General features: G+C 44.4%; 1 protein-coding gene across 2 annotated transcripts in view; it reads right to left on the bottom strand.

Moving 5' to 3' along the window:
• Nucleotides 1–808: 808 nt before the first annotated feature.
• The window catches only part of pou3f1 (POU class 3 homeobox 1), an 85823-nt gene continuing 61435 nt past the window's right edge, over nt 809–25196 (bottom strand). The window contains exon 2 of one of the 2 annotated variants that reach the window (XM_056445218.1): nt 809–2734. In XM_056445218.1, coding sequence (XP_056301193.1) covers nt 1681–2733 — 1053 coding nt within the window. In that variant the 5' untranslated portion in view covers nt 2734 and the 3' untranslated portion in view covers nt 809–1680. Of the gene's footprint in view, nt 4046–25196 lie in introns of those variants that run through there. The other variant, XM_056445217.1, reaches the window with a different exon arrangement.

Genomic DNA, 25196 nt, shown 5'->3' with positions numbered 1-25196 from the left:
TACAAAACTGCCCGGAAAGAAACAAAAACAAAACAATATCTCAGGACAAATACAAGTTTACATATTGGACATATTTACACATCGGAAATAATCCTGGCAAAATTTTCTCTAAAATCTTTTTTGTACTATTATTATTTTTTCTTGAAAAAAAAACGCTTCCCTCGTCTGTATTGAATAGCACTGCTTTAGACTTTTGGACTGGTCCAACATTGAGAAACGACACAACGCATGAGATTTTCAGATTTCCTTTCAGGTCAGAAAAAAATAAATATATCTACTTAAGTCCCTTCATCGCTCTCCCTTAAGGAATTATTATTATTTTCTTTTCTCCGAATCCAGCGTTTTAATATAATACAGTGGATTTATGGGACAAAGGAAAACGGTGTGGTTGTAACCAGATTGGAACGTCAAAAAACACAGGATCCAAAACAAATAATAACAAAAAATCATGTACAGGCGTGATATTCCGACATGGGGCACTGAAGTTACCTGAGTTATTATTACTTTTCATTTCATGACCAATCTCTCTTGAAGTGTTTGGGATACAACAGGATTATCAGGCAGGGAGCAGAGACAGCGCTCTGTGGTGACAACCAGGGACCTGTAAACATGGGATTTATTGTGTTTTAAGCCTATATGGCGATCAGCCCCACTCACAGTTTTATTAACAAATATAAAATTGCTATAATAATAATAATAATAATAATAATATCAACGAAACAATAAGTGCTCCATGCAAATAAAACAATCATTTGAAAACACCCCCCCCCCCCCCAAATAAATGAAAATGCGTTTTATTTTTATTTTTCAAAGAATTCCCTTTTTAGCGTCTGGTGCTGTTTGCAAATGTCGACGTGGTCAGCTTCAAAGCGTGAACTAGTATTTGAAGGCATGCAGTCAGAACTTAAACGTCCTGTTGCATTGGGCATTTTTATGAAATGTGTTTGGCCCTAATTATGAGTGTTTCGGGTGCCATAATTTCCATCACTTCACCACCCTCAACTCCCACTGAGTAGACAGGACAACAACACAAAAAGAGACTTTCTCTGATGAGTCACAGTGCCTATACAGCAAATAATGAAAGAAATCAAAGAGAGACACTGAAGTTAAAGTATTTCCAAACCAAAACATCGCACTTAGAACAAAGAAAGTATACACCAATATTCAGATAAATCTGGTTAATCAGTTCAAGGCTGAAAAAGCAAAATGTTCATTCAGTGTAGATCTCTCCATGTTGGTCGTCTCCAGGCAGCCACCTCGTTCTGGTGAGCGCCAACAGTTCGTGGTACACCAGGAGGTGATGGCCCCGGTTGCCACATTTAATTACTCCCCATTTTGAAACAGCCATGGGATATCAAATTGACTTTATATGCCTTCTCCTCCATATCATTTTGGTAAATAAAGATCTGTGTTTCACTTTTTAAATGCGCACGGAATCAGAAGTAGCGAATATTATGTGTGTGTGTCTTTTCTGTTTTTTTCTTCTTTTTCTCTCTTCCTCTTAACATTTGCTCTCTTTGCCATATATGTGTTGACGAATACTATAAGGACACAACTGTTCAACTTTTCCACGTCTCTTTTCTCTCAGCAAAAAAACAAAACAAAAGCCAAACTTAAATACTGTAAACTCCATAGTCCCTTTCCCTTTTCTATCCCTGCGCGAATAGTTCATGAAAACAGTCACTGTACAGGACTCTGTAGTGTGCGGTGTAGAGGAGGGGTCTCCGCTTGGGAATATACGTCCTCCATATTCGGGTGAGGGAGCCCAATTGGTGTCATTCTTTTCTCTTTCTGTCTTCTGTTGCAAAACCAAACGCGCACAACCTCTTTTTCCAACTGCAGCGTGTTGGCTAAACTGGTGATTTCGTGAGCAGACGGCTTTGGGCATTTTAAGAAATGATTCTCCAGCGCCCCTTTCACCCCAACTTCAATGGAGGTCCTCTTCTTTCGTTTCCTGCCCTGCGCAGCAATCTTGTCCAAATTGGTGGGACTGCCCGTGTTTGAGTCTGTCTCCTCCAGCCACTTGTTTAGGAGCGGCTTAAGTTTGCACATGTTCTTGAAGCTGAGCTGCAGCGCCTCAAACCTGCAGATTGTCGTCTGAGAAAAGACGTTTCCATACAGGGTGCCTAAGGCCAAGCCCACGTCCGCCTGCGTAAAGCCCAGTTTGATCCGCCGCTGCTTGAACTGCTTGGCGAACTGCTCCAGGTCGTCGGAGCTGGGCGCGTCCTCGTCCGAGTGGTCCTGGTGGTGGCTGAACGCCTGCTGGGGCGACTCCATCTGGTTGTCGTGGCTGCCCGAATCGTCGTGGAGCGGGTCGCGCATGCCGTGGTGCAGGGAGCCGGGCTGGGGACTCAGCATCGCGTTGAGGTTTGTGTATCCGGGCTGCGAGTAGACCAGCGGCTGGTGGCCCGCGTTGGATGCAGGGGACAGCGGGGACAAGTGGTGCGTAGTGGCGGGCGCCCACGAACCATGGTGGCTGCTCTGCGTCTGCTGGTGCACCAGGTGAGATCTGTGGTGGAAGCCGCTGCTCAGGTCCTCCCGGGTCGCCTGCACCGTAGCTTTGTGCTCCTGCTGGCCGATGTGGGTGCCGGTGGACCAGTCGGTGTTGGAGGTGGGCAGCCACTGGTGGTGCGTCAGGCTCATCGGGTGTCCCGTGTTGGTCGCCGCCAGCCCTTGCAAGTACTCGTGGTGCATCATTTTCTGCACCTCTCTGTAGGTCGTCCCCTGGTGCATCCTATCCGAATCCGGATGCATGAGCGGGTTAGACGGCAAGGAGTTATTCCTCGGAATATACTGAGCTGTTGTCGCCATGGCTCCTACTTCGAAAACTGACGAGCACTTCGGAGGTCTCCAGGCTTTAGAGCCAAAACGCAACAACCTGCTCTGGGAGGTCTTGTGGAAGAGCGAAGACACGCCTCCATCCCGCTTGTATTGGCTCCTCTCCGCTCCGAGCCCACTGGGGACATATTGAATAGGCGCGAGGTTTCAGAGCATGCTACAGCGCAGGATGGGTAGAGCTCCGGTCTTACACATGTTATAGAAAAACATATGTTCTATTTATTAAATGTCTCTTTGAGTTTTTAACAGCACTCGTCTCATTTCGTAGACCTGCGCACAGATAGCCTCCCGTCTATCTGGTACATGTCTCTCTCTCTCTCGCGCGCGCGCGCTCTCTCTCTCTTTCGCTCTCTCCCTCCAACTCTCTCCAAAGAAGGTGCACGGTGCAGCAGCGGGGTTTGATTAGGTTTCCCTGAGTTCAGATGGGTTGTTTTGCAAATAACCACGTGGGGGAGTACGGAGATCTTTTTGAAGGGGTTGTCTCTACCTCCCCCCCAAAAACATACACACATGCACTTACAAAACACGCACCCGTGCACCTTTATAATAGGTCACTGATGATTATAGCGCTCCTCATTTTAAATAGATTATAAGGCTCCGCAGCCGCCCACACAACCAGAGGCGTGTAAATAAGCGCCACGTGACGTGTCCGTGAACGCGTGACACATTTGGGAGCATTCGCTCCATTTCAAAGCCTCCGCGGATGTCATTTATTTGTAGCCTACTGTCTCGGTCATTTCCAATGTTGTCGATGATCTCATCATCACAACCCACTTAGTCGACGATAGGCCAAGTTGTACGTTACCCTACGCGCACGCGCGCGCACAGATAGTGCAGGTGACAAATAGTAGATAGTTCATTCATACCGTTCAGTATCTTATTTTATAATCCCGAAAGGTTAAGTGCCATATCTGATCATTATCATTTATCATGAAAGTCTATTCAATTTTACAAGACATCGACTGCCAAGCTGCTGCTGTTTTAGACATATACATAAAATAGGCTCAATTTTTTTATTATCATTTACCTCTCGAAGCATTTTACTGAGCAGCAACTTGCAGAGAGAAACCTTGTGTTTCTTCCTCCTGGCTCCTTCCTCACTACCTCTCCCGGTTGATCTGATTATTTTTCCCTTCACGTTTTGTCCCAATAGCAAATTACCAATTCTATGAATTGCAAAGCAGCCTCAGAGACGCTGAGGGGTAGAGAGAAGAAGAAGAGGGAGGGGTGTGTGTGTGTGTGTGTGTGTGTGTGTGTTTGTGTGTGTGTGTGGGGAGAGGGGGGGGGGAGATGCGAAGATTGAAAGGGATCTTTGCAAACACAATCACGTTCTTAAATGGAAATGCGGGGCTTTAAACAAATCTTACATCTCTCCCGTTCCATTCGCCTAAAACTCTGCAATCAGGCACATGTTCCACTCCTTCTGAAACAGGAGCTTTTGGGAAGGTTTTTCACGGCCAACAGTCCCATTTTAATCATTTACCTGAAAGCAATGTGTTGCCTTTTTTCCTCTCTCAAACCGAAAAAAAGAAAATCTTTGCCGCGTGTTTGTTGTCATCTTCAACCTGCACGCGACTCCTCTGTGTATCTACAGGACGACTGCACTCAGTTCATTTTAATCCGGGACTACACACTAAAAGGTAAATTGTCTCCTCTCCGCTGTGACCGCGTCCTTGCTGTACTCTTGTCTCCATAATGTACCGTGTGTGTGCGTGTGCGTGGGTGCGTGTGTGTGTGTGTGTGTCGGGAAGATGTTGTCGGGGTCACAGGTGCTCGTCATCATCTCTTGAAAGGCGTGGTTTTTGTCCACCCGCTCTTTATATATTTATTTAAGATGAGTGGGAGACAATCCACGCGGGTTATTGGTGTGTCCTGTTAGGGGCAATTTATTATTATGAGTAACAACGTCAGATTTGAATTCATATGAAGATGTTTTTTCAGAGCAATGCACCTTTTTTTTTCTGGCTGTATTCCTCATAGATCTCATTTTAAGAAAACACTTCTCATGATTAATAGGGTAACATTTTGCAACGCCAAAAAAAAAATATTCTCTTTGATTCTCGATGAATAATAATCTGCATGATTAAAGTGCCCGATTTTAACACGGCATAGATTGAACTATAAAAGCATTATGCCAATACATGTATTTATTGATCTCAGCGTTATTCATTGCAAATATAGTAGAGGGAGAATAAAACCGGGGGAATCCAATATACGACGTAAATAAATAAAGACTAAGGCTTCTCTAACGCGACTCATTTATGGCGAGGACGTTTCTTATTGTCGGGGCTGAAACTCCTGAGAGACTTCAGTGTCTGTGAGCCGCTGCTGTGCCTCTCCATGCAGCTCCCAGTTAATGAAGATGCGTTAGCCATTCAGTCATTCTTGTCCCCCCAGTCTATAAAAAGCAGTGGTTTCTGCCACACAGAGCCAGTCTTGTGCTTTGCCATGCCGGAGAGGAGCTGCATGGAAAAAAAGAGAGATCCAGATGCTGTGGCCCTTTTGTAAAGAATATGGCCTCGTGTGCGCGGAGGTGCATTTTTGCCAGGACGCACGAGGTTTCCATGGTGCGCTCCATGAAAGGGATCACACACAAGTTCCTGGTCAATGACGGGGCCGTACAGGAAAAGCGGCTGGAAATGAACACGATATGATGGAAACAAAAAAAATAGAACGACAATAGGAAGGAGTCGCGAGGCACATTCAGTGTGAACCGCGGAGACGAGTGTTGAGGAAGTTGGCTGACCCTTTCCCCAGAAATAAGTGTGTGCACAAGTCTCCTCTTTGTGTCACCCTCAAAACACAATTCTCTGATTTGTTCTTCACTTCCTCGCGAGTTTCTTTCCAGTGGCGTCTTGACATTAAGCGAACATGCAGGAACTGGAGAGAAAGAAGAAGGGAAAAAAACGGACTCGCTAAAAATCATTTATAATGGACACTAAACGTGCCCACACATCATTTGCTTGCTTTCATTTTTTTGGGAAACGATCTTCAACTAAATGCAGCGAGTGTATTTCTGTGCTTCTGTAATTTAGGGTATTATTTATTTGAACGAGTGTTTATTTAAAAAAAATCTCCGTCAGTCACGTGTTAACCCCCCCCCTCTCTCCCCCTCCCTGTCTGCTTAATATGCAGCAGTTATTGTCAGGACGCACCTCAACCAATAGGGCCCCCATCGACCTTTCAATTAAACAACTTTCTCTCCCACTCGGTGCAGATGCACTGTGGGCCTGAAGAATAAATAATGATGCGTAAAAATGACCCATGATAACTACAGTTAAGAGTTTACTGCATAAAATGATGAAATAATGCAATTGTGTTTTTAATCCAAACTTGAATTAGATATGCTAAAGCGAAAAAGTTAGATTTTAGGAAAGGTTATTTTGGTCCTCATCCTGAGGTTATACATTGAAGTAAAGTTTAAGCTAAAAAAATCGAGTGTTATGAACACAGCTATACCCGAAATAATAAGCTCACGCTCTCAAAACGGCCTCGGCCTCACATTAGATGTTAAATAAAAGTCTTCCTCAATTCCGGTGGGAACATTTCTAGCTGCCACGAGCTATGTTTAGATTTTAAAATTCATGTGATGTACCCTCCAACTACAGCGAGTAGAATATTATCCACCAACGCACTCAATCAGATAATTGTATTTCGTTTCCATTTTTTTAACATTTTTTTTTTGATAGACATGCGTAATAGGCACTAAATATGCATCCATGTTTGTCCATCGATTTTGAAGACCAAATCGTCCCGTGCTTTTCAGGTAACTTTTTTTGGCTAATGAACTTGGGCTATTTTGCCAGCATCCCCCTGAGAATGCAAAAAAAAAAAGGAGAGGGGGGGCTTTTCTTGTGGTAAAAGGTGCGAGTTTCTTCTTCTATCTCTCGGCTAATTAGGCGGGGTCTGAACACGCCAGAATGAATATTCATGAATGGCACCAGCGCGCAATTAGCAGTGGAGAGAGTTCCCAACTTCAATCCCCCAAACAACGCAGCTTGCAGAGGAATGGGGTACCGCCCCCCCCCCCCCCTCTACTCCACGTGTCTCTGCTTCTGCTCAAGCACTCTTTGAGCCCCTCACTTATTCCGTCAACTCCTATCAGCCAGTCTGCTGCTCCTCCCATTTTCAAAGCATAAGTGACTTGTCCACTTCATGTAAATCTCCACGTTGGGAATAACTGCTAATCCAATTAGATTTCTCAGTAACTTCTGAAGTGATCCAAACAGATATTTATCATGCCACTTGAGGTTTTGGAGCTATTCGGAGTCACAGATAAACCAAATCTAATTTTTTTTTAAATGTCAATATCTTTAAGCCTGAATTGTAAAACACTTCACAAGCCTAACGCTCACTCCACGAGGTTTTGATTATCTGCACTTGCATGTACACACAAACGTTTACATGCGGCAACACAACGTGTACATGCACCTGCCGTCTAATGACCCATATCATCTCATAACACGCACTTTCAAAAGCACCACACCTCACTATTTCAAATCCCCCTGAATTGCCAATGGCCCCTGGTGCACACATCCCCTGACATCCCCTGAAGCCTCCGTCGACCTGTCCCGTGGTTCGTGTGTCACGCCGGCGTGAGCTTTAGTCGGCGTGAGCCTTAGCCGGCGTGAGCCTTAGCCTGTGTGGCTGCCCGTCCGTCCGCCTGCCGAGAACCCACAATCCTCTGCTTTGAATTCAAGGTGATTCTTATCCCCGACCCCCTCCTGGCCCGGCGCGTTTGCCTCTTGCCTCCGTAAAGACGTGTTTATGTATGTATGTATGTGCAGAGGGGAACACAGGGAGGTTTTTCAAGGGTTGGAGGGTGGGGGGGGGGGAGAGAGAGAGATAAGCAGAGGAGTTTGAGGCCGGTGAATATGGATGTAGTCCCTGCTTTTAGAGAGCACCGCTGATAGAGGTAAACAGCTCCTGGCCAGGAGAAGGAAGGAGGGGGAGAGAGGTGGAGGAGGGAGTGGTGGGGGAGGGGGGGGCAGTTGATGCATGCACTGTCATACATTTGAGGCCTAACTCCATATCCCTCTCCCTCGGTTACCCACCACCTCTGAGGACTATCTATCATTATTCCTTCACCTCATTCGATTGTTGTATTGTCGAGTTCCTGCTTTTCGGACAATCTTGTGGATTTCGACAATGAGGTTTCTATCATCAACACATGCGGAGCGAGGGTGGTGGCAAACCTAAATTTAAGGCTCAGAAGGATTTGGTCTCCCAGTGCTGATGCCGCATTTACAAAGAACGGACACATCAGTGCAGGTTATATGCGACAGGTGGTGTTGTTTTTGTTCGTATGCACCAGTTATTACTACCAGTCACGGTAACTATTGTTACGACTATCTGTCACGACGCTACTAGAGTGGACCCAAAAGCACGACTCAGACAGGAGTAACAAAGATGAATGTCTTTGGTTGGAAACAGGCTGGGTCAAAACCGGGAGATCAGTCGAAGAAGCAAACAAGTCCAAAAAGGGGCGGGGCAGAGAATCAGAGGTCAGGGCAGGCAGGCAGGGTCAGAACAGGCGGGTCAGGAATATACTCTCATAACACTGGATAACTTGGCACAAAAGCACAAGGCAATCTGGCAGAGGACAAGTGGAAGTGAGGGAGCTAAATAGTGAGGGACTAATGAGGGGATGGGCTGCAGGTGAGAAGGGCGTGAGGACCAGGTGAAGGGAATGAGGGACTAACGAGGTGATCAGAGGCAGGTGAGGGGAGTTGGATTGACGAGATGGTGTGACAGGATGAAAACAACTATTACAAAAAGGAAGGCGTGGAGCTAAACTGTTACACTATCGCCATCCTCATTGAGCCTTTAACCACATCTTTACTCCAACTCCACACTCCAAAAAAAACTATTCTCATTATGATGATGACAACATGATGGTCTCAGACTTCTGACCCCTTCTCGTTTTTTTTCTTCTCTCTCTTCCTATCTTCTCCTCTCCTGACAGATCCTGTGAGTCGGAGCGGCCGGCCAACACAAAGGCCGTGACCCAACAGCACACAGCGGGAGTGAGCCGACGTGTCTCAAAATGTGTGTATGTGTGTGTGTGTGTGCAAACATGTTTGTTCGTGACTCTGAAAGGTCCTTTCCAGCATCTCTAAAATGTTATTTTAAAGTTGAGTATTAACAAGCATGGCTTTATGTGTCAAAGAGAGAGATACTTATTCACAGTATGTAAACGACATGTTGACCCTTCAATATTATGTCAACAAAAGATATTCAAAGCAGTTTTGCAATTTGGGCCTAACTCAAAAATGTATGTTCATTTGCCCGAAGACGTCCTGATTCGTTGACACTGGAGTCTTCCCCTGACACAGCAACAAAGTTTAAAAAAACTGCATCACACCATTCTGAATATATTTTCCATATTGCCTTTTTAAAGTATAATCTTTTGGGCCATTTTCATTCATTTATCAAAAAACTGAAAGTGGAGAGATGTCAACAAAAAAACCCAGGGAGATGAGCAATGACGTGCAACAAAGGGCCCCAGTCTGATTTCAACCGAGGAAGTTGCAGCGCACCACAACCTCCAAACCACAAGGGTGACGCTTTCTGTTTTTATTTTAATTAAACGGTGCCTACAGTTAACTTTATTTGGGGAAGAACATCTTCTTTGCATTTGGCTATTTCAGAGTCGTTGTTTTGTTCCACAGGTATAAGCCCTCTCAGGCCCCGACGTTTCTTTGGGGCAGCTGCTTCGTTTTATCCCACTTGATTGCTCTCTTGGCCACGACACAACACAGCAACTCTCTCTCTCTCTCTCTCACACACACACACACACACTCCACAACTTCCACACTCAGGCCCCACCGCAAAGTTATTAATGAGCTGTTTAATTTTAATTAGATAGTAATTCATGTTAATGCCTGCTTAATGGAGCCAAATAATTCCCCTCGGTCACTCGGGGTCTTTATGCTTCATTTACCAGCCCCTGCAGTTATTCTCTGGCTTTTGTTTTTATATTACATTTCCAAGTCTTCTTTTCTTTTTTTTTCTTTTTCTTTTTTTCAAGCTGTGAGTGAATGATGAAACTGTAAAAACGGGAGACATATGGGGTGAGTGAAGCTTGTGAGTGTGTGTGTTTGTGCATGTAAAAGAATGTTGGTGTGTATAAGTAAGAGTGAACGCTGTTATTCGTCGATATTTCTTTTTTATTATCTGTGTTTTTGTTCATGAATGTGTGTGTGTGTGTGTGTGATACGTTGAAATAGTAGACCACATACTAACTCTCTTAATGCACAGGCCACTACAGTAAATGCCTTAACTCAGACCGAAGAAAAGGTCAAACTCAGGATTGAAAAGTAAGCGGGGTTAAACCCTCAGGTTAAGGTGCAGGTAACAAGACATTCGCAAGAGGGAGGTCGTGACCTTTTGGTCCAGGCCAGGCCTCGAGCTAAATTGACACTGCCTCTTGCCCCTGTGTGCATCCACTGCGCTGCTGCTCGGGGAAGCATTTATTTGACACACCCCCACCTTGAAGTTCAAACATCGGTAAGGCGGTGTAGGAGTGACCACACCGGCTCGGACCACCTTGTGTGTGTGTGTGTGTGTGTGGAGAAAGAGCGGAGGGGTCAATGCCGTTGAGCCTGTCTCGGTTCTGTCTGGGTGCCTCGGCTCTACCGGAGCACTAAGCTGAGTGGTTGAATTGAGTTAGTGGCTACAGACAGGCTTTTAATTGTTGATTGACCAGTCTGAGTGCTTGCTGGTCTGGGGTCATTGCAGAGAGCAGGCGGGGAGGTCCCCAGGCCCCAGCGGCAATTTCAGCCACAAACACCGACGTAGAGGCGGGAAAAAAAAAAAGAGATGGAGGGGAGGACGGCGCAAAGGTATTAAGGACGCGGCGACGGGGCCGGATACAAGCCGAGAGACTTCTGGAAAGTTCCAAAAGCGTGAAGCGCTTTGTTTGTTTTTTATTATCCGAGGTGAAGTTTGATCTGGATTCAAGCAAACAAGACTCGTGTCGGCGACGGCGTTGCAGTCGCTGTGGGCCTTGAGGTCCACAGATTAGCAAGTTCAATGTTTACTCCTCCACAAAATCTCAGCTCCTTCATCTGTTTGACGATTACAAATTTACTTTGTCGCCGTTCCATTCACTCCTCTGCCGCTGCACTCCCTCCCCCTTTCTCCTCTCTTTCCTCAGCCCTCTTTCCTCTAATTCTGCACGGGGCCACAAAAGCCCATTCTGCTGTTTTAGCGGGTTAGCTTCTCTCTCCTCTCCTATACCACCCCCTCCACCACCTCCTCCTCCTCCTCCTCTTCATCCTCGGCTCACAGCAGGTGCCCGTCCTCAGCTAACATTTGTTATCTCTAATCCTGCAGGTTCGGCGCATAATAAGGAGCGTAGTAAACTCTCTCTCAGACCTAATCCCACCACTCCTTTTTTGATGGCGCTCCCCTCGCCCTCCTCTCCTCCTTTCTCCCTTCACTATCTTTCTTTTAGGCTGTTGGGCGGGGTGGGGTGGGTGGGGGGACACTCCACTTCTCTGATTGCCACATAGCTTTTTATCACCATGGCCTTCAATTTGGGGGGCAGCTGTTGGTGGTGGGGCTATCCTTTTTTTTCTTCTTTTTTTTCTCCAAGTTCTTTATACCTTCAATTCCAACTCTCTTTTCCCATCCTCTCTCCCTGTCTCCTTTCTTTGCCCCCTTCTCCCTCTCCCTCTGTATCATTTACAGTCATTTTCTGGCAATTAAAATGGAGCGCTGCTGCAGGATTTTCGCCTGCAGTGCAACACTACAGTGCTGATGAATAATTCTTCACCCTGCAAACTGGAAAGCTAGCCTTTCTTTCATGTCGGCCCTTTGTTGATTTACCATTAAAACTTACTGCACCGCGCTATGAGTGGAGGGCGTGAACTAACAAAAAAGCAAAAATGAGGATGAAGCAGATATGTGTCCATATGCTTTAGGGTATTTTTTCTTCTTCTCCAGCCTAGGACAAGGAAGTCTTTGAGTTACGTATATGAGTCATATATATTTGTGTTTATGGTTTGGATTTATGTCGCCAGAGACATTTTATTTATGTCCACTGTCTCGTTCTGTACCACTTAGGTTTTATGTTAATTCTTCTTATCAACGGTTTTCATTATAGGGCTTAGCTGTATTGTGTGAGTGATTAGACGTCATTCATCTCGGCCTCTCTTTCTCGCACACACTGACACACACTCAAACACTCTCTGTCTCTCTCTCTCTCTCTCTCTATCACACGCAGCGAGCGGAGACTGATGTGTGGATGGAGTGTGTGGGGCGCTCAGGCTGCAGAGGTGGGGTGGTGTTGGCAGTATGTTAAATGATGTGCGTCTCCAGCCCAGCCCAGCTCGGCACTGTGTTCTGCTTTGAGTATTTGAGTTTAGTACAACAAGTTTATCGTCCCAGTAGGGGGGAATGAAAGCTTACATTTGCCATATTAAGTGTCACAATGATAAATAAAAAGACAATAAAATAAATGGACTCGACACAAGAAAATAAAACATAAGGCAGCTTGATCAATCATCATAAAGAGTTGAATTCTTTGAACCCACTGTACATTCTGTTTCACAGAGTACTGTTGTTGATATTGACTCACTGAATACTGTTCTCACTTTGAAAGAGGGACCACTTGCAATGTTGAAAATATCAACTGCCCCGTCTGACAAAAATACAAGATAGGAATTTTCTTTTTTTAAAGATCTTAAAACAAACTTTATTTGCTGGACATAGAGTTGAGTTTTTAAATAGCTGTGGGAAGTCTGAACGAGTAAATCTAGATTTGCGTCCCATCCTCTAACAACAGTCAACGTTTATATTAGCAAAGCATTAACGTGAGCTATCACTAACCTTTACAAACTCATGTTATGGGTCTGAAAAAGGCGATGCTGCAGTGTCTTCGTCCTACCACAGGGGGTGCCAGATCAACAAATGCTCAACTTCTGTCTGTGTTTGTTTTCTAGGGGTGGGCAATATCACTTCAATTAGTAAGTAATGCATTAAAAGTATTACCAGATATAGACAAATACCAGATAAAGACAAATATTGATACATTTTATAAATAAAAGATGTGCTCTCATCATAAAAGAGGCTCCTCATATGTCATGATTTGTGAAGTGAAAGCATCATTAATGAGCTACTTCTAAATACATTTCACATTCACCACTGATATTAGGTATTTGTTCTTACTATTTTCTTTTGATTAATAAATCACATGCATTTCAAAACAAAAGACAAACAATGTTCGCATAACAAACCTTTGTGTGAATTCTCTGAACGAACAAGGTGATTGCTGCATGTTGGACACAAGAGCGACAGAGAAGCGCTACCTGTTCATGTGTTTTGGTACAGATCCAGGGATCCATACTCAAACCAAGATACAGGATGAATACTATCGATACATCATATATCGATCCGCCCCCCTTTAGTTACGTTCTGCCTCTTTCACTTTGCTGTTAGCTCTGCTTTCCTCCCACAACAGCAGGAGAGTGGAGCCAGAGAGAAGTTTGTCCCCTTAAATAATAATAATGAATGTTCAAGTGGTCCGATAGAGAAACAGGGAGAAGTGTGAGCAGCGTTCGCCCTGGCTGCAGGGTCTGAATTTGGGCCTTCCCGCCATGTCATCTGTCTCAGTAGTTATCTCCCAGTCAGTTATATGGGCTTCAACATATTGAACAGCAAATATGAACACGTGCTCACTTGGATCCACTGACAGGCACACACACACACACACACACACACACACACACACACACACACACACACACACCTAGGCACACAAACACTCACAAGTCACACACACACGCAAACATGCACAAGTGTACACACAGTAAGTAAACAAACAAACACTCTATTTCTCACACTGTCACAGTCGCCTGGACACAGTCACGCGCTGAAGAGATAATGGTGGCCGGAGGCGGTCTTAGTGCTCTCTTAGTGCCCCCCCGCCCCCCAACACACACACACACACACACACACACACTCCCTCCTGTCTCTGAGGCAGAAAGCGTGCTCCGGTTCTCACTGTCTGTTAGATTTGATCACCATCAGCCAGCTGCAACGGACAGTGCACAGATCGGCTGACGGCTCATTGGCACACGCACGGACAAACACACATATACACACACGCACACACACACACACTCACACACGCACACACACACACTGTGCTAGAGGATATTACATGCAGTGTCACACACCTCTAAATAACAGTTTACTCTGTGTGTGAGTGTGTGTGTATATATATATATATATATATATATGCATGCGTATTTACCTATGCATCGGATTCGTCTGTGTGAAGATGAAGGCCTCGCCAGCCATAACTCTGTGTGTGTGTGTGTGTGTGTGTGTGTGTCGCAACAACATGGCTATGAAATGTATCCAATTCCCTGTTCCCACATGGCTGTCTCCTTCATTAACTCAGGCAGTGTGCGAAGCACAACTGCTCATTTGAATTGACAATGTCCTCATCGTATGTATCAGCAAGTGAAGTACATTTTGAATGTGTAATGATTAAGCAAAAGAGTCTCAATAAAAGATGTGAATGAAATTCTATCTGTCGTTTTTCTTTGAAGAAGTCTCGCTTTGCGTCTCTTTAAACATGATGCCTTGATGTACATGGAACAGATCCATTTATATTATAGACCCACATGTAAAAGCTCTTTTATGAAGGGTCTAATGAAGCTCGCAAAACTGTGTACGCATGCATGTAAGTGTGTGTTTGTGGGTGTGTGTGCTACGTGCATACGACATATCTCTGTCTGTCTGCAAAGAGGTTTTACTGAGACAGAAAAGAGGGGGTACAGTAAATCCTAAATCTAAGCCCGCCCATCTAAGAGACCCGAGGGTGCCACCACGCGATGATTGACATGCCTCCTTTCACCGGCGCTGTCGGACGGGGGACGGATTATGGCTGTCTCGCCCTAAAGGGCCATTGTGGCTCCACGTCTCCCAGCTGCTTCACCATGCACCCCTCTCCACACCCAAGGAGGGGCCTTCGTGAGTGTGTATGTCGGGGGCGACGAGGTGCGCGTGGCATGGGTGCGCTTGACCTTCTGTCTTAATTCTCCGATCTGTTAAAATAGCAGGATGTTGCCGTTCAGTCAGACGTCGAGTTTGTTATGTTTCATTGATTAATATTGATTTTAGAATCAAAAGACTTTTAAGAAAAACATTCAAGTCACGACAGACAAAATAACTTTTCAGTCCAACTTCACCGGGGGAAATCTTATTATATAAAATCCTTTTCACCCTTAAGTTAAATATTGAACACTCATGTTCGAAAGGTTGACCTTTGAGGTCAATCCTCTTTCTGAGCTGGCAAATAAATAGTTCTTAAAAAATGCTGTCACCCTCAAATGAAATGAGTGGATGGTTACACTTGTCAAGTCATCGCACAACAACTAGCACCGATTTAAGAGACATCTCTCGGTTTTCACGCTCGGGTTGAAAAAGTTTGTGACTCATCCGCTTTCCATCCCTCTGAAGAATAACAGATTCTAAAGAACGGGTCACCGTGCTGCGACGGGCGCCACTGAGGTAATGTAGGGACAGGTGGCGGCGCTCACGTGGACATTAAAACCCAGGTGTGTTGCTTTAGCTGCCCGCAGCTCTGACTCCACTCTGGTGTGGGTCAGAGGGCCCTCGGATGTAAAGTACAACAGCCTCCAGCCTAAAGCCTTTAACCTCGCCCTGATTGATGGCACCAGTTAAATGGGGTTTGGCACCTCTGTAAAAGAAGAAAGAAAAAAACTCAACAATGATGTATTGATCCTGTATTGATCCTGCTGATTAATCTGTGTTCTTGCTTTCAACTCAAAGTACATGACCTAATTTACATATCGGCATCCTATTTTTAAGTAGTAACATCGTTTATTTTTATAGATAATATAATAAATTGCTAAGAAATATATGATTTCTATATGTATACACTACCGTTCAAAAGTTTGGGGTCATCCAGACAATTTTGTGTCTTCCATCAAAACTCACTTATTTATCAAATTAATTGAAAATTGAATAGAAAATATAGTCAAGACATTGACAAGGTTAGAAATAATGATTAATATTTGAAGTATTAATTTTGTTCTTCAAACTTCAAGCTGGAAGACCAGTTGTATAGCTTTTATCACCAGCATAACTGTTTTCAGCTGTGCTAACATAATTGCACAAGGGTTTTCTAATCAGACATTAGTCTTCTAAGGCGATTAGCAAACACAATGTACCATTAGAACACTGGAGTGATAGTTGATGGAAATGGGCCTCTATACACCTATGGAGATATTTCATTAGAAACCAGACGTTTCCACCTAGAATAGTCATTTACCACATTAACAATGTATAGTGTGTATTTTTTATCAATGTTATCTTTATTGAAAAAACAGTGCTTTTCTTTGAAAAATAAAGAAATTTCTAAGTGACCCAAAACTTTTGAACGGTAGTGTATATATATGTGTGTGTGTGTGTACTACATACGAATAGATGCCAGTAATATAACCTTTCCAGCCTTTCGGTGGCTTCCCTGGGGTTTCCCATCCGTTTCCAAAAGGGCCTTGTGGGGAGTGCCCATCATGGGGGATCCTTCTGGGGTTATGAGCCCCTGGTGTGGGTGCAGGGCAGGGCAGGGCGGGCTGGCACTGCAGCAGTACTGGCGCAGAGCTTTGCCAGGAATGGGAATGCCAGAGGTCTGCCACACTCCTGCTGGGAACCTGCAGGCAATTCCACTGCTGCGGCAGGGAGCGGCGGAGGGAAATGTAAAGCAGAGGAACAGGACCAGCGATTAGCAATCTGTGAAACTGTGTTGACATGAAGTCATCGACGGAGTGCAAACAGACATATTGTTTCAGGTTGAAGTGAGCGTCGTGTCGAAAATGCACCCCGAGCTGTAACTTGGAAGCATTTTGCTCTCAAAGCGTGCGCAACATGATAAGTCCTCGGAAGGGGAGACCTTGATTTGATATGTGCAAGGGGTGAAAAAAGTTGCCCTCCTTCTATCCATGTCGCTGTCACCCCGGCGGAAAAAGGAGCGGATTGCTCTCACTCTCACTGTCTCTCTTCCTTTCTCTCCATTTCTCCATCTGATGAAAGAGGAGCTATGATCGCTTCGACAACAAAGGGCCCAGCCGCCTGTGTTTGGATGAGGCTCTCCTTTCTTCTCTCCTTTCTCCTCCTCCCCAATCTATCTCTTCTAACCCCCTCTGATCTCAGTTACTCTCACTTTCCCCTCCACCCCCTCCCCTCCCCTCTCCCTCCCCTCCTGCTCTATCTCTCGCCGCCTGACGTGCACTCACTGGCGTTGCTCCTCCGCTTCTTCGTTAGGGCCTCGGCGATACAATCAGGGGACGGAATTAAAAATCAGAAAGTGTCCTTGTCGAGGAGGCACCCCGGATGGCGCACTTTGATGTCTCCTCGGAAATTTGAAATTCATATGTTGTCACACTTCATTTTACCCCCCACCCCCTCCTCTCTCTCTCTCACACACACACACACACACACTCTCTCCTTCTGCTTTCTCTTTTTCTTCGTCGTCCTCCTCCTCTCCTCCGTCAAGTGCCGTCATGTCCTATTCAGTTAGAAAGACAGAAAACGCAGGAGAACGTAAAAAGCAAGTGTTTCTGAAAGCCCTTTCTTGTCTTTTATTTTTCACTTTTTTTCACTTTGTGAAGAAGGCGGGAAGATATAATGAATCATTTAATGTTCTTCTGATTGTAGGTCCTGGGGTGCGTGGGCTTAGGAGGTAGATGACAGGGAGGAAGGGACCATAGGGCCGAGTGGATACGTGTCGGCGGGCCACTTTGATGCCGTTTCAGAACCCGCCGCCAAGTCAAAGCTATTTCACAGAGTGAGGAAAGTGTGACTGCCACACGATCTGTAGCACACACACACACACACACACACGTCCAGACAGACACGTAAAGTCTCTGGCAGAAACCGTCGGCCTGGTCCCCAGCGATAACCAATAAATGCACAGTTTCTCTCCACCCCAAGATTTTCTCAAACCTTCTAAATGAAACACTGGAGTTTGGACGTAATCCTGTTAGGATTTCAACAAGGGAAACATCAAACCACGTTAATGTTACACTGAACGGCATCTGACTCGCCGTGTGAGTGTTTGCGACTCTGAAGGAATTCCTCTCAGGAAGTGTGGAAGAATAATTACTCTCGAGTCAATGACATTAATAAACAGTGGCCATAATAAAAGCATTCTCAAGAGATCGGGGTTTGGAAATGACACGTCTCTGGACACATTTCTCATTCTTGTCTTCAAGAATATGAGGGGGGCACATCACCGGGGTCCTCGCTGGCCCCTCCCAAGACAGTTACAAATGGGCACGAAGGTGGGGTGGTGAGGGCTGGGGATTGGGTAAGGGGTGTGTGGGGGGAGGTGCATGAGGAAGATGGGGATGGACCCGGGGCTGGGGAGTCCCACTGGTCCACTATACCCCAGATTCATCATTAATCACTCCTGCTGAGCCCCTCAGACCCTCCCACTCCTCCTTACCACCCCTGTCTTCTACCTATAAGACCCACTCCCCAAGGTGGTGGTAACCCATCCCTCCTTTCCCCCTCCCCAGTGTCACCCCCCCCCCCCCGCGGCCCCAGCCCCTCCTCAAAACAACACTTTCTGTTACCTCGTATCTCGGGAAAGTCACCCTTCTTTGTTTTCACGTCTCTTTCTCTCTGTTTATATCTACCCCCCCCCCCCCATGTTCTCTTTTACTCTCTCAGCCTCCATCTGTGTGTCCCCCCCCACACACAACCCCCCTTACTACTTTTTTTCCCTCTCCTTTTCGTTTTCTCCCTCTCTCTTTGTGACAAATGGGTTTTAATAAAAGCAGACAGAGCGATGAAATTAAAAGAGTGCATCCCATGGCCAGCTATCGCTCCCGCCTGAGCGTGGCACTGACATATTTAAAACAGGGCCTTAATTCAGTGGCCTGCCCGTGTCTTACATCGCTGCTCAGTGTCATCGGAACCGTTATTGCCGCCTGACACTGTATTGTTGTTGTAAAAAAAATATCAGAGCTACAACTGGCACCAGGCGAGACGAGCATTGAGCGGCTCCTTCGTCCTTGTGCCAACAGTGACCCCTATAAAACAGTTTATTCCATTGACCCTATTAGCAGATATTAGGCCCCATCTCCCATGTTGCCTCATTACAGCCCTGGATCATAAAAAAAGGGGGTTGGGGTGGAAGAGGTGGTCGGAGACCGAAAGCGAGGGTGCGTCTTTTCCGAGGGAACCCTTCCATAAGGAATAACTGACACGGAGGACTTACCCACGCCTCGAGAGCTCTCGCTCGACGTTAGAAAGCATTGTTTTGTTGGATTACTGGGTTAGGAGGGAAACCTAATCCCCTAATTTTTAATCTCTCTTGATTCCAGAGGGATGCATAAGAGACTGGGGGGCTTGCCTGACACAGCTTGGGTAGGTGGGTTACAGAGAAGGGGGGGCCGGGGGAGGGGTGAAGGGATAAAAGAAGAGGGGAGGTTTCTTAACAAAGGGCATATGATATTATTGGCGGGGCATGACTCTATTTTGTTGAGAGACTGTGAGGAAAACATGAGGAATCTTTAAATGTTTTGTTCCCTTAAACTACCAAAACCTCAGAAAACATAGGATGTTAAAAAGTTGAAAACACTCAAAATATCTGAAGTGTAATCAAGGCGAAAAAGCATAGCAGCATATAAATCCCTTCTTACAGAAATAATTCCAATTCTATTTGTAGGCTGTGCACTACACAACATTAAAAATGGCTCTGTGACAGTGATAACGTATCCTCACACCAAAACATTTCTGCTTTGTCATTTCATACCCTCACCACCATGTGTCTGGGTGTGTGGATAATTTCTCAGACGGCTTACAGTGACAGGCTTTTGGGACGGAGGGATACATTGTCTGGGAGTTCATCCCCATAATCTGCAAAGGATATACAAGGTCTCCCCAGGCGGAATACAGGGACTGTTCACCTGTAGCATTAGCTAAATAAGATTAGGAGCTGGACTGGAACCCAAACACTCGCTGTGGGTGAAAAAAAAATATATATATATATACTACAGTTCAAAAGTTTGGGGTCATCCAGACAATTTTGTGTCTTCCATGAAAACTCACTTTTATTTATCAAATGAATTGAAAATTGAATAGAAAATATAGTCAAGACATTGACAAGGTTAGAAATAATGATTAATATTTGAAGTATTAATTTTGTTCAAACTTCAAGCTCAAAGGAAGGCCAGTTGTATAGCTTATATCACCAGCATAACTGTTTTCAGCTGTGCTAACATAATTGCACAAGGGTTTTCTAATCAGACATTAGTCTTCTAAGGCGATTAGCAAACACAATGTACCATTAGAACACTGGAGTGATAGTTGATGGAAATGGGCCTCTATACACCTATGGAGATATTTCATTAGAAACCAGACGTTTCCACCTAGAATAGTCATTTACCACATTAACAATGTGTAGTGTGTATTTTTGATTAATGTTATCTTTATTGAAAAAACAGTGCTTTTCTTTGAAAAATAATGACATTTCTAAGTGACCCCAAACTTTTGAACGGTAGTGTATATATATATATAGATATGACTGGAACCAAAATCACATTTGGTAAATTTGTCTGATATTTTCTCAGGTGAAAACACAGTTAACACCTTTTGGGAATTTCAAAATCCAGTTATTGCACACACATGTATGAGGGGAAACAAGCAGCATCAAACATCCAACCGGGTTCATCTGAAGGCCTCTTTCAAATGTAAAGTCTGGAGCTGGCGGGAAACGGAGCACGACGGATGGAAACGTGGGGATGGAGAAGGGAGGGTGGTCGCGTTTGGACACAGGGAGTTAGAAATCATTGCGTCCATTGACGAAGTAACCTTGGGCGGCTTCCAGCAGGACTGAGAGTGAGTGAGCGACGGGCTCTTGGAGCCGGGCCAAGCGCAGCCTTTGTGCCAGCAGCCGTCCACATTCCAATCAGCCACGGATATTTATACTCCGGGCCTAATTGAAAGGTTGGCTTGTGAACCATCTGCATGCACCCACACTCCAACTCCCCCTTCAACACACCCACGCACACACACACACACACACACACACACACACACACACACACACACACACACACACACACACACACACACACACACAGACACTTAGTGCTTTACCACCACAGACACAGCCAGCTTTGACCCACACAAGACGGAGGCCAGACATGCTGCATCTGTGACAGCTAACATCCCAAGAGGCCAAAAATGCAAAGGGTGACTTATGGCAAAAGCGTTTCTGCTAAAGGTTAAATTAAAAATGTGTTTCCGGTTCTATATATTCACTTCTCTATACCAGAATGATGTGAAAAGATGCTAACAGGAGAAGTTGTCATTGCCCTGAGTCACTGGGCCACATAGGACATGTACTAGCTATAAAACGCAGCTGCGACAAACCAATATCTTAAAAGTGAGTTAATTCTAGAAGAAATATGTCAGGGGGTTGTAATAACATTTAAATAATAACCACAACATTACATTTCAAGGATCCAATGTCCCTTTCAGTAGGATTGCATTGTTAATAACTGGAAGGGCACTCAGAGAGCTCAGACCTGAGCCAAAGCCATTTCCACAAGTAAAGCATACTGCTTGTATCTGCCCCGTGATTTTGATCCGCTCCAAAATTGAACAGGTACTTCCTTGGGCCGTGCTAGACCCTTTCAAGAAATTTCATAAAAATGGGCGAGTACTTTTTCCATAATCCTGCTGTCGAACAGACAAAACAACAAAAGCAACCGAAAACATAACCTCCTTTGCGGAGGTAGGGACAGCATACAGCTGATAAGCATGGGAACTTGACTTTTTATCTCGTGGGCCAACAAACCTGCAGTCAGTAATACTGTGGAGCTGAGGGAGTCTGGCAGTTGATAAAAGAAACTCAGCAATGTTGTGTGATAAATGACTCGATGATTGATAACCGCCTCGAGCAGAAAAAAGAAGCAAAGCACAAAACCAGTCGGTGACGTTTGTGAAAGGAACATTTTCTCACAGTACTTACACCAAATCACGCAGCGATAACTGAGTGTTGAGGGTCACTACTGTATTTCAGGTGAATCGAATCGGAAATTATTTTTAACCTTAGGTTTTTAGGTCATTGACCCCGCATTATTAATTATACCTCCCCGCATTAGATTATTAATTGTCTTTTGTTAATGTTGTAGTTCGGTGTTCTTACAACAAACCAAAAGTGGCCTCACACTTAAAACAATATTAATAAAAAAAATTAATAATAATTTTTTTCTGAGGTTTTTAATGAAGCCAAAAAATTGAAAAGTAAAGGTAAAATAGTAACAGGATAAGGTAACAGGAGGTGGGGTCAAAAAAACCCAAAGGCGGGGAGGGAGTGTATATTGATTCAACAAATGACCCTAAGGCAACACAAGGGTTAAGAAAAAAGCTGAACGCCTTCACATCCACTCTTCTAATGTGTGTCTCCCTCCTGTATTGATACATTTTCACCCTAAAGTTAAAAAAAAATGCTGTCGCCCTTTAATATTTGAACTTGCACATTTTATTGGGTTGAGATGTTTAATTAAATTAAATTCAGTTTATTTTGTTTAGCCCAAAATCACAAATTGCAAATTTTAACTGCATACGACCTCACATCGGATCAGGAAAAAACTGTTTTTGTTGTGATTATACCGAAGGAATTTCTCATCATACATACCTGTATTCACTCCTGAACATGTACAGTAAAATGTTTCAAGTAACTACATGTAAGACATGCAAAGTAACAGAGTTGATCGGCACTGTGTGGTCGAGACCCAAAGCCAAAAACAAATCACGAAAGTACTTGATAATATCACAGTGAATCCGGCATTAATCCGTCACGCTGATGATCACAAATAAAATCCCTGGTTTTGAATCCAGGCAGCATTCACCTCACTGCTAATCTTCTTCAAATCTAATCTGAAAACCTCAACTGCAAGTTTAACCAACTGATGACATGAACCACAGGCTCATGGGATCGGGTAACTAAACCCACTGATTAATGCACAATTAGTGTTGTGTTGTGTCAGTTAACAGGATGTGCTGATGGAGTTTGCAGCAATGGTGAGGAGTGTGTTAAAGCTCTCGGCGGGCATCCAGCTGGCCCCTCGCTCATCTCTGGGACGTGCTCGGCTTCCTGTGCCAGCTGGCACTGGAACACACCGCCATGTTCATTCATGACAGGCAACTCCAAAAACTTGTGAAAAACCTGGTGATTCTTGAACGCTCCTTTCGCAAGACGAAAGAGAAGAGAGGAGAGGAAAAAAGAGAAAGAGAGAAAGAACACCTTTTCATGCGTTCTAAGCCAAGGACATTTAGGGCAACTCCGAAAAGTATATTTAATATGGCGCTAACATTTTTTGGAGGTGTTTCGTGGATGATGTCTCTCACATTTACATTGCCACGTAAAGGTAGTCAAAATCATGTGCTAATGTGTATGCTAATTATATCCATAGAAAATGCACAAATTAAGCATATTTTCAAATGATATGGATATGCACAACACACAATGGAAGTGAAAGAGCCGGATGGGAACACCCTAAAATATAATCCAGTCTGGAATAAGCAGAGATGGACTTACATTCTCACCTCTCAATGCATACTGTGTATCTTTCCTATGAGTAAATGATGACACCATTATTAACTTTTCCACCAAGGTTTTAGCAGCAATATGTGCTTCAAACGTATAAAATGTGTAAGCTGTCATTACAAAGAAACGTCCCCTTGAAGGATCTTTTGAGTGTGAAGCTCTTTGATGTCTCTCTCCACAATGTAAAGCAGATGCAAAACGACAACATTTATTAAAACCAAAAATCGTGCACAGTCAAAATTGTTACACAATGTACACTTTAGAATACTTCTATATAGTGTGGTAATAACAGTGTGGGGGCGACGCAGCATGCAGAGTTGCAGACAGAGTCATTTCAGCTTTGGACCAGGAAACAGAACCACTGCCAAATGCAGAATCCTCCTCTGTTAGTCCTTGGCTTGTGCGTGTGGTAAGTGCCGAACAACAATTATCACTCTGTTGACACCCTACTCATATCCAACAGTTGATACAGGAGGTGGGCCAAATGATTCAGAACACAACTTATTGTCTTGCCAAGTGCATCTACGATTATCAGCAGTGGAAATCCATCCACTTGTGATGTGAGCTTGTGAAAACAGCTCCACGGATTCCACTTAGCGCCAGTGTAAACTGTGTTGTGCTGTAATTTACTGGCATTGCAAATTTACACTACATACATGCTGTGGAAAAGCACAAGGGACAGTTAATCCCCAACTGATTATACCACCACAAGAATATGAACTCACTGCATATGCCTTACAGGTCAAACATACAGGAGCGTGTCCCCCTTCTTTACATTCAATAGGAAATCATTCGCTCAGAGCAATCACATATACTTCAATAACAACAGAGATAAACAACACTCATCCGGTCTAATCTCTCTGCGGACCAACCAGCTCAATCAATTAATTACCTAGTTGCTGTGTTTTACTTCAGGGCATTAGTAATGATCTTTAAATATTAATTTGGCTTTGTCCAGGGACTCATACAAGGGCCCTGTTGTTGTCTCCAGGATTTCTAGTTGTCAAGTCAGAGGCACTCCGCACTGGGAAGTAAACCTGAATAGCCAGAGGAGGGTTGAGGCTGTTTGGCGAGCATGTGCAAAGAGACACTGTTTGATGATCACAAAGAGGAATATTAGTGCGAACACTTGAATCTTTCAGAAATAAATGGACACAAGTTTAGATTTTTTGCAGATTTTTGAGGAACGGTTTTGTGCTTTTGTTGTTGTTGTTGTTGTTGTTGCTGTGGTGGGTGGCTCATGTTGTGCTGACTGAACGAGTGCACCCACCAAATGTTGTTCAAAGGCCTGAAGTCTGAACGAAGAAAGACCCACTTAAATTACACCCTTTGATCCACTTTATGAGTGTTGTCATGTATTCACCCTGAATTCTGAATCCATGTTTGAGACATCGTTGCATGGTGGGAGGGTGTTTTTTCTTCTTCCTTTACTCACCAACCATTTTTTGGTTATGTTTACTCCACTGTGAGTATTTTTCCATTTGTTGGAAAATGAAGAACAGATTGTTAAAATAAAATAGTGGAATTGTCTTAAGTGACAGACTAAAGATATGAAGCATTACCGCGTGTGTCTCCTGACCACCGGCGAGGCAAACAAACAGGAATCACTTGCAACAACATCTGAGTTAAGATCAGGCTTGATGAACCACCAAACCTTCAGAGGATAGCATCTATCTTCGTTTAGGCTGTCTTTAATAATTAATCAGATTCATTTATTTATTACTCTCCACCACTGCGATACCCAGGTGAGTTGATT

This window comes from Pseudoliparis swirei, chromosome 22 (assembly GCF_029220125.1).
Source record: "Pseudoliparis swirei isolate HS2019 ecotype Mariana Trench chromosome 22, NWPU_hadal_v1, whole genome shotgun sequence".
Taxonomy (NCBI): domain Eukaryota; kingdom Metazoa; phylum Chordata; class Actinopteri; order Perciformes; family Liparidae; genus Pseudoliparis; species Pseudoliparis swirei.
Note: the sequence above shows the minus strand (reverse complement) of the source record. Positions and strands in the feature narration are given on the sequence as shown.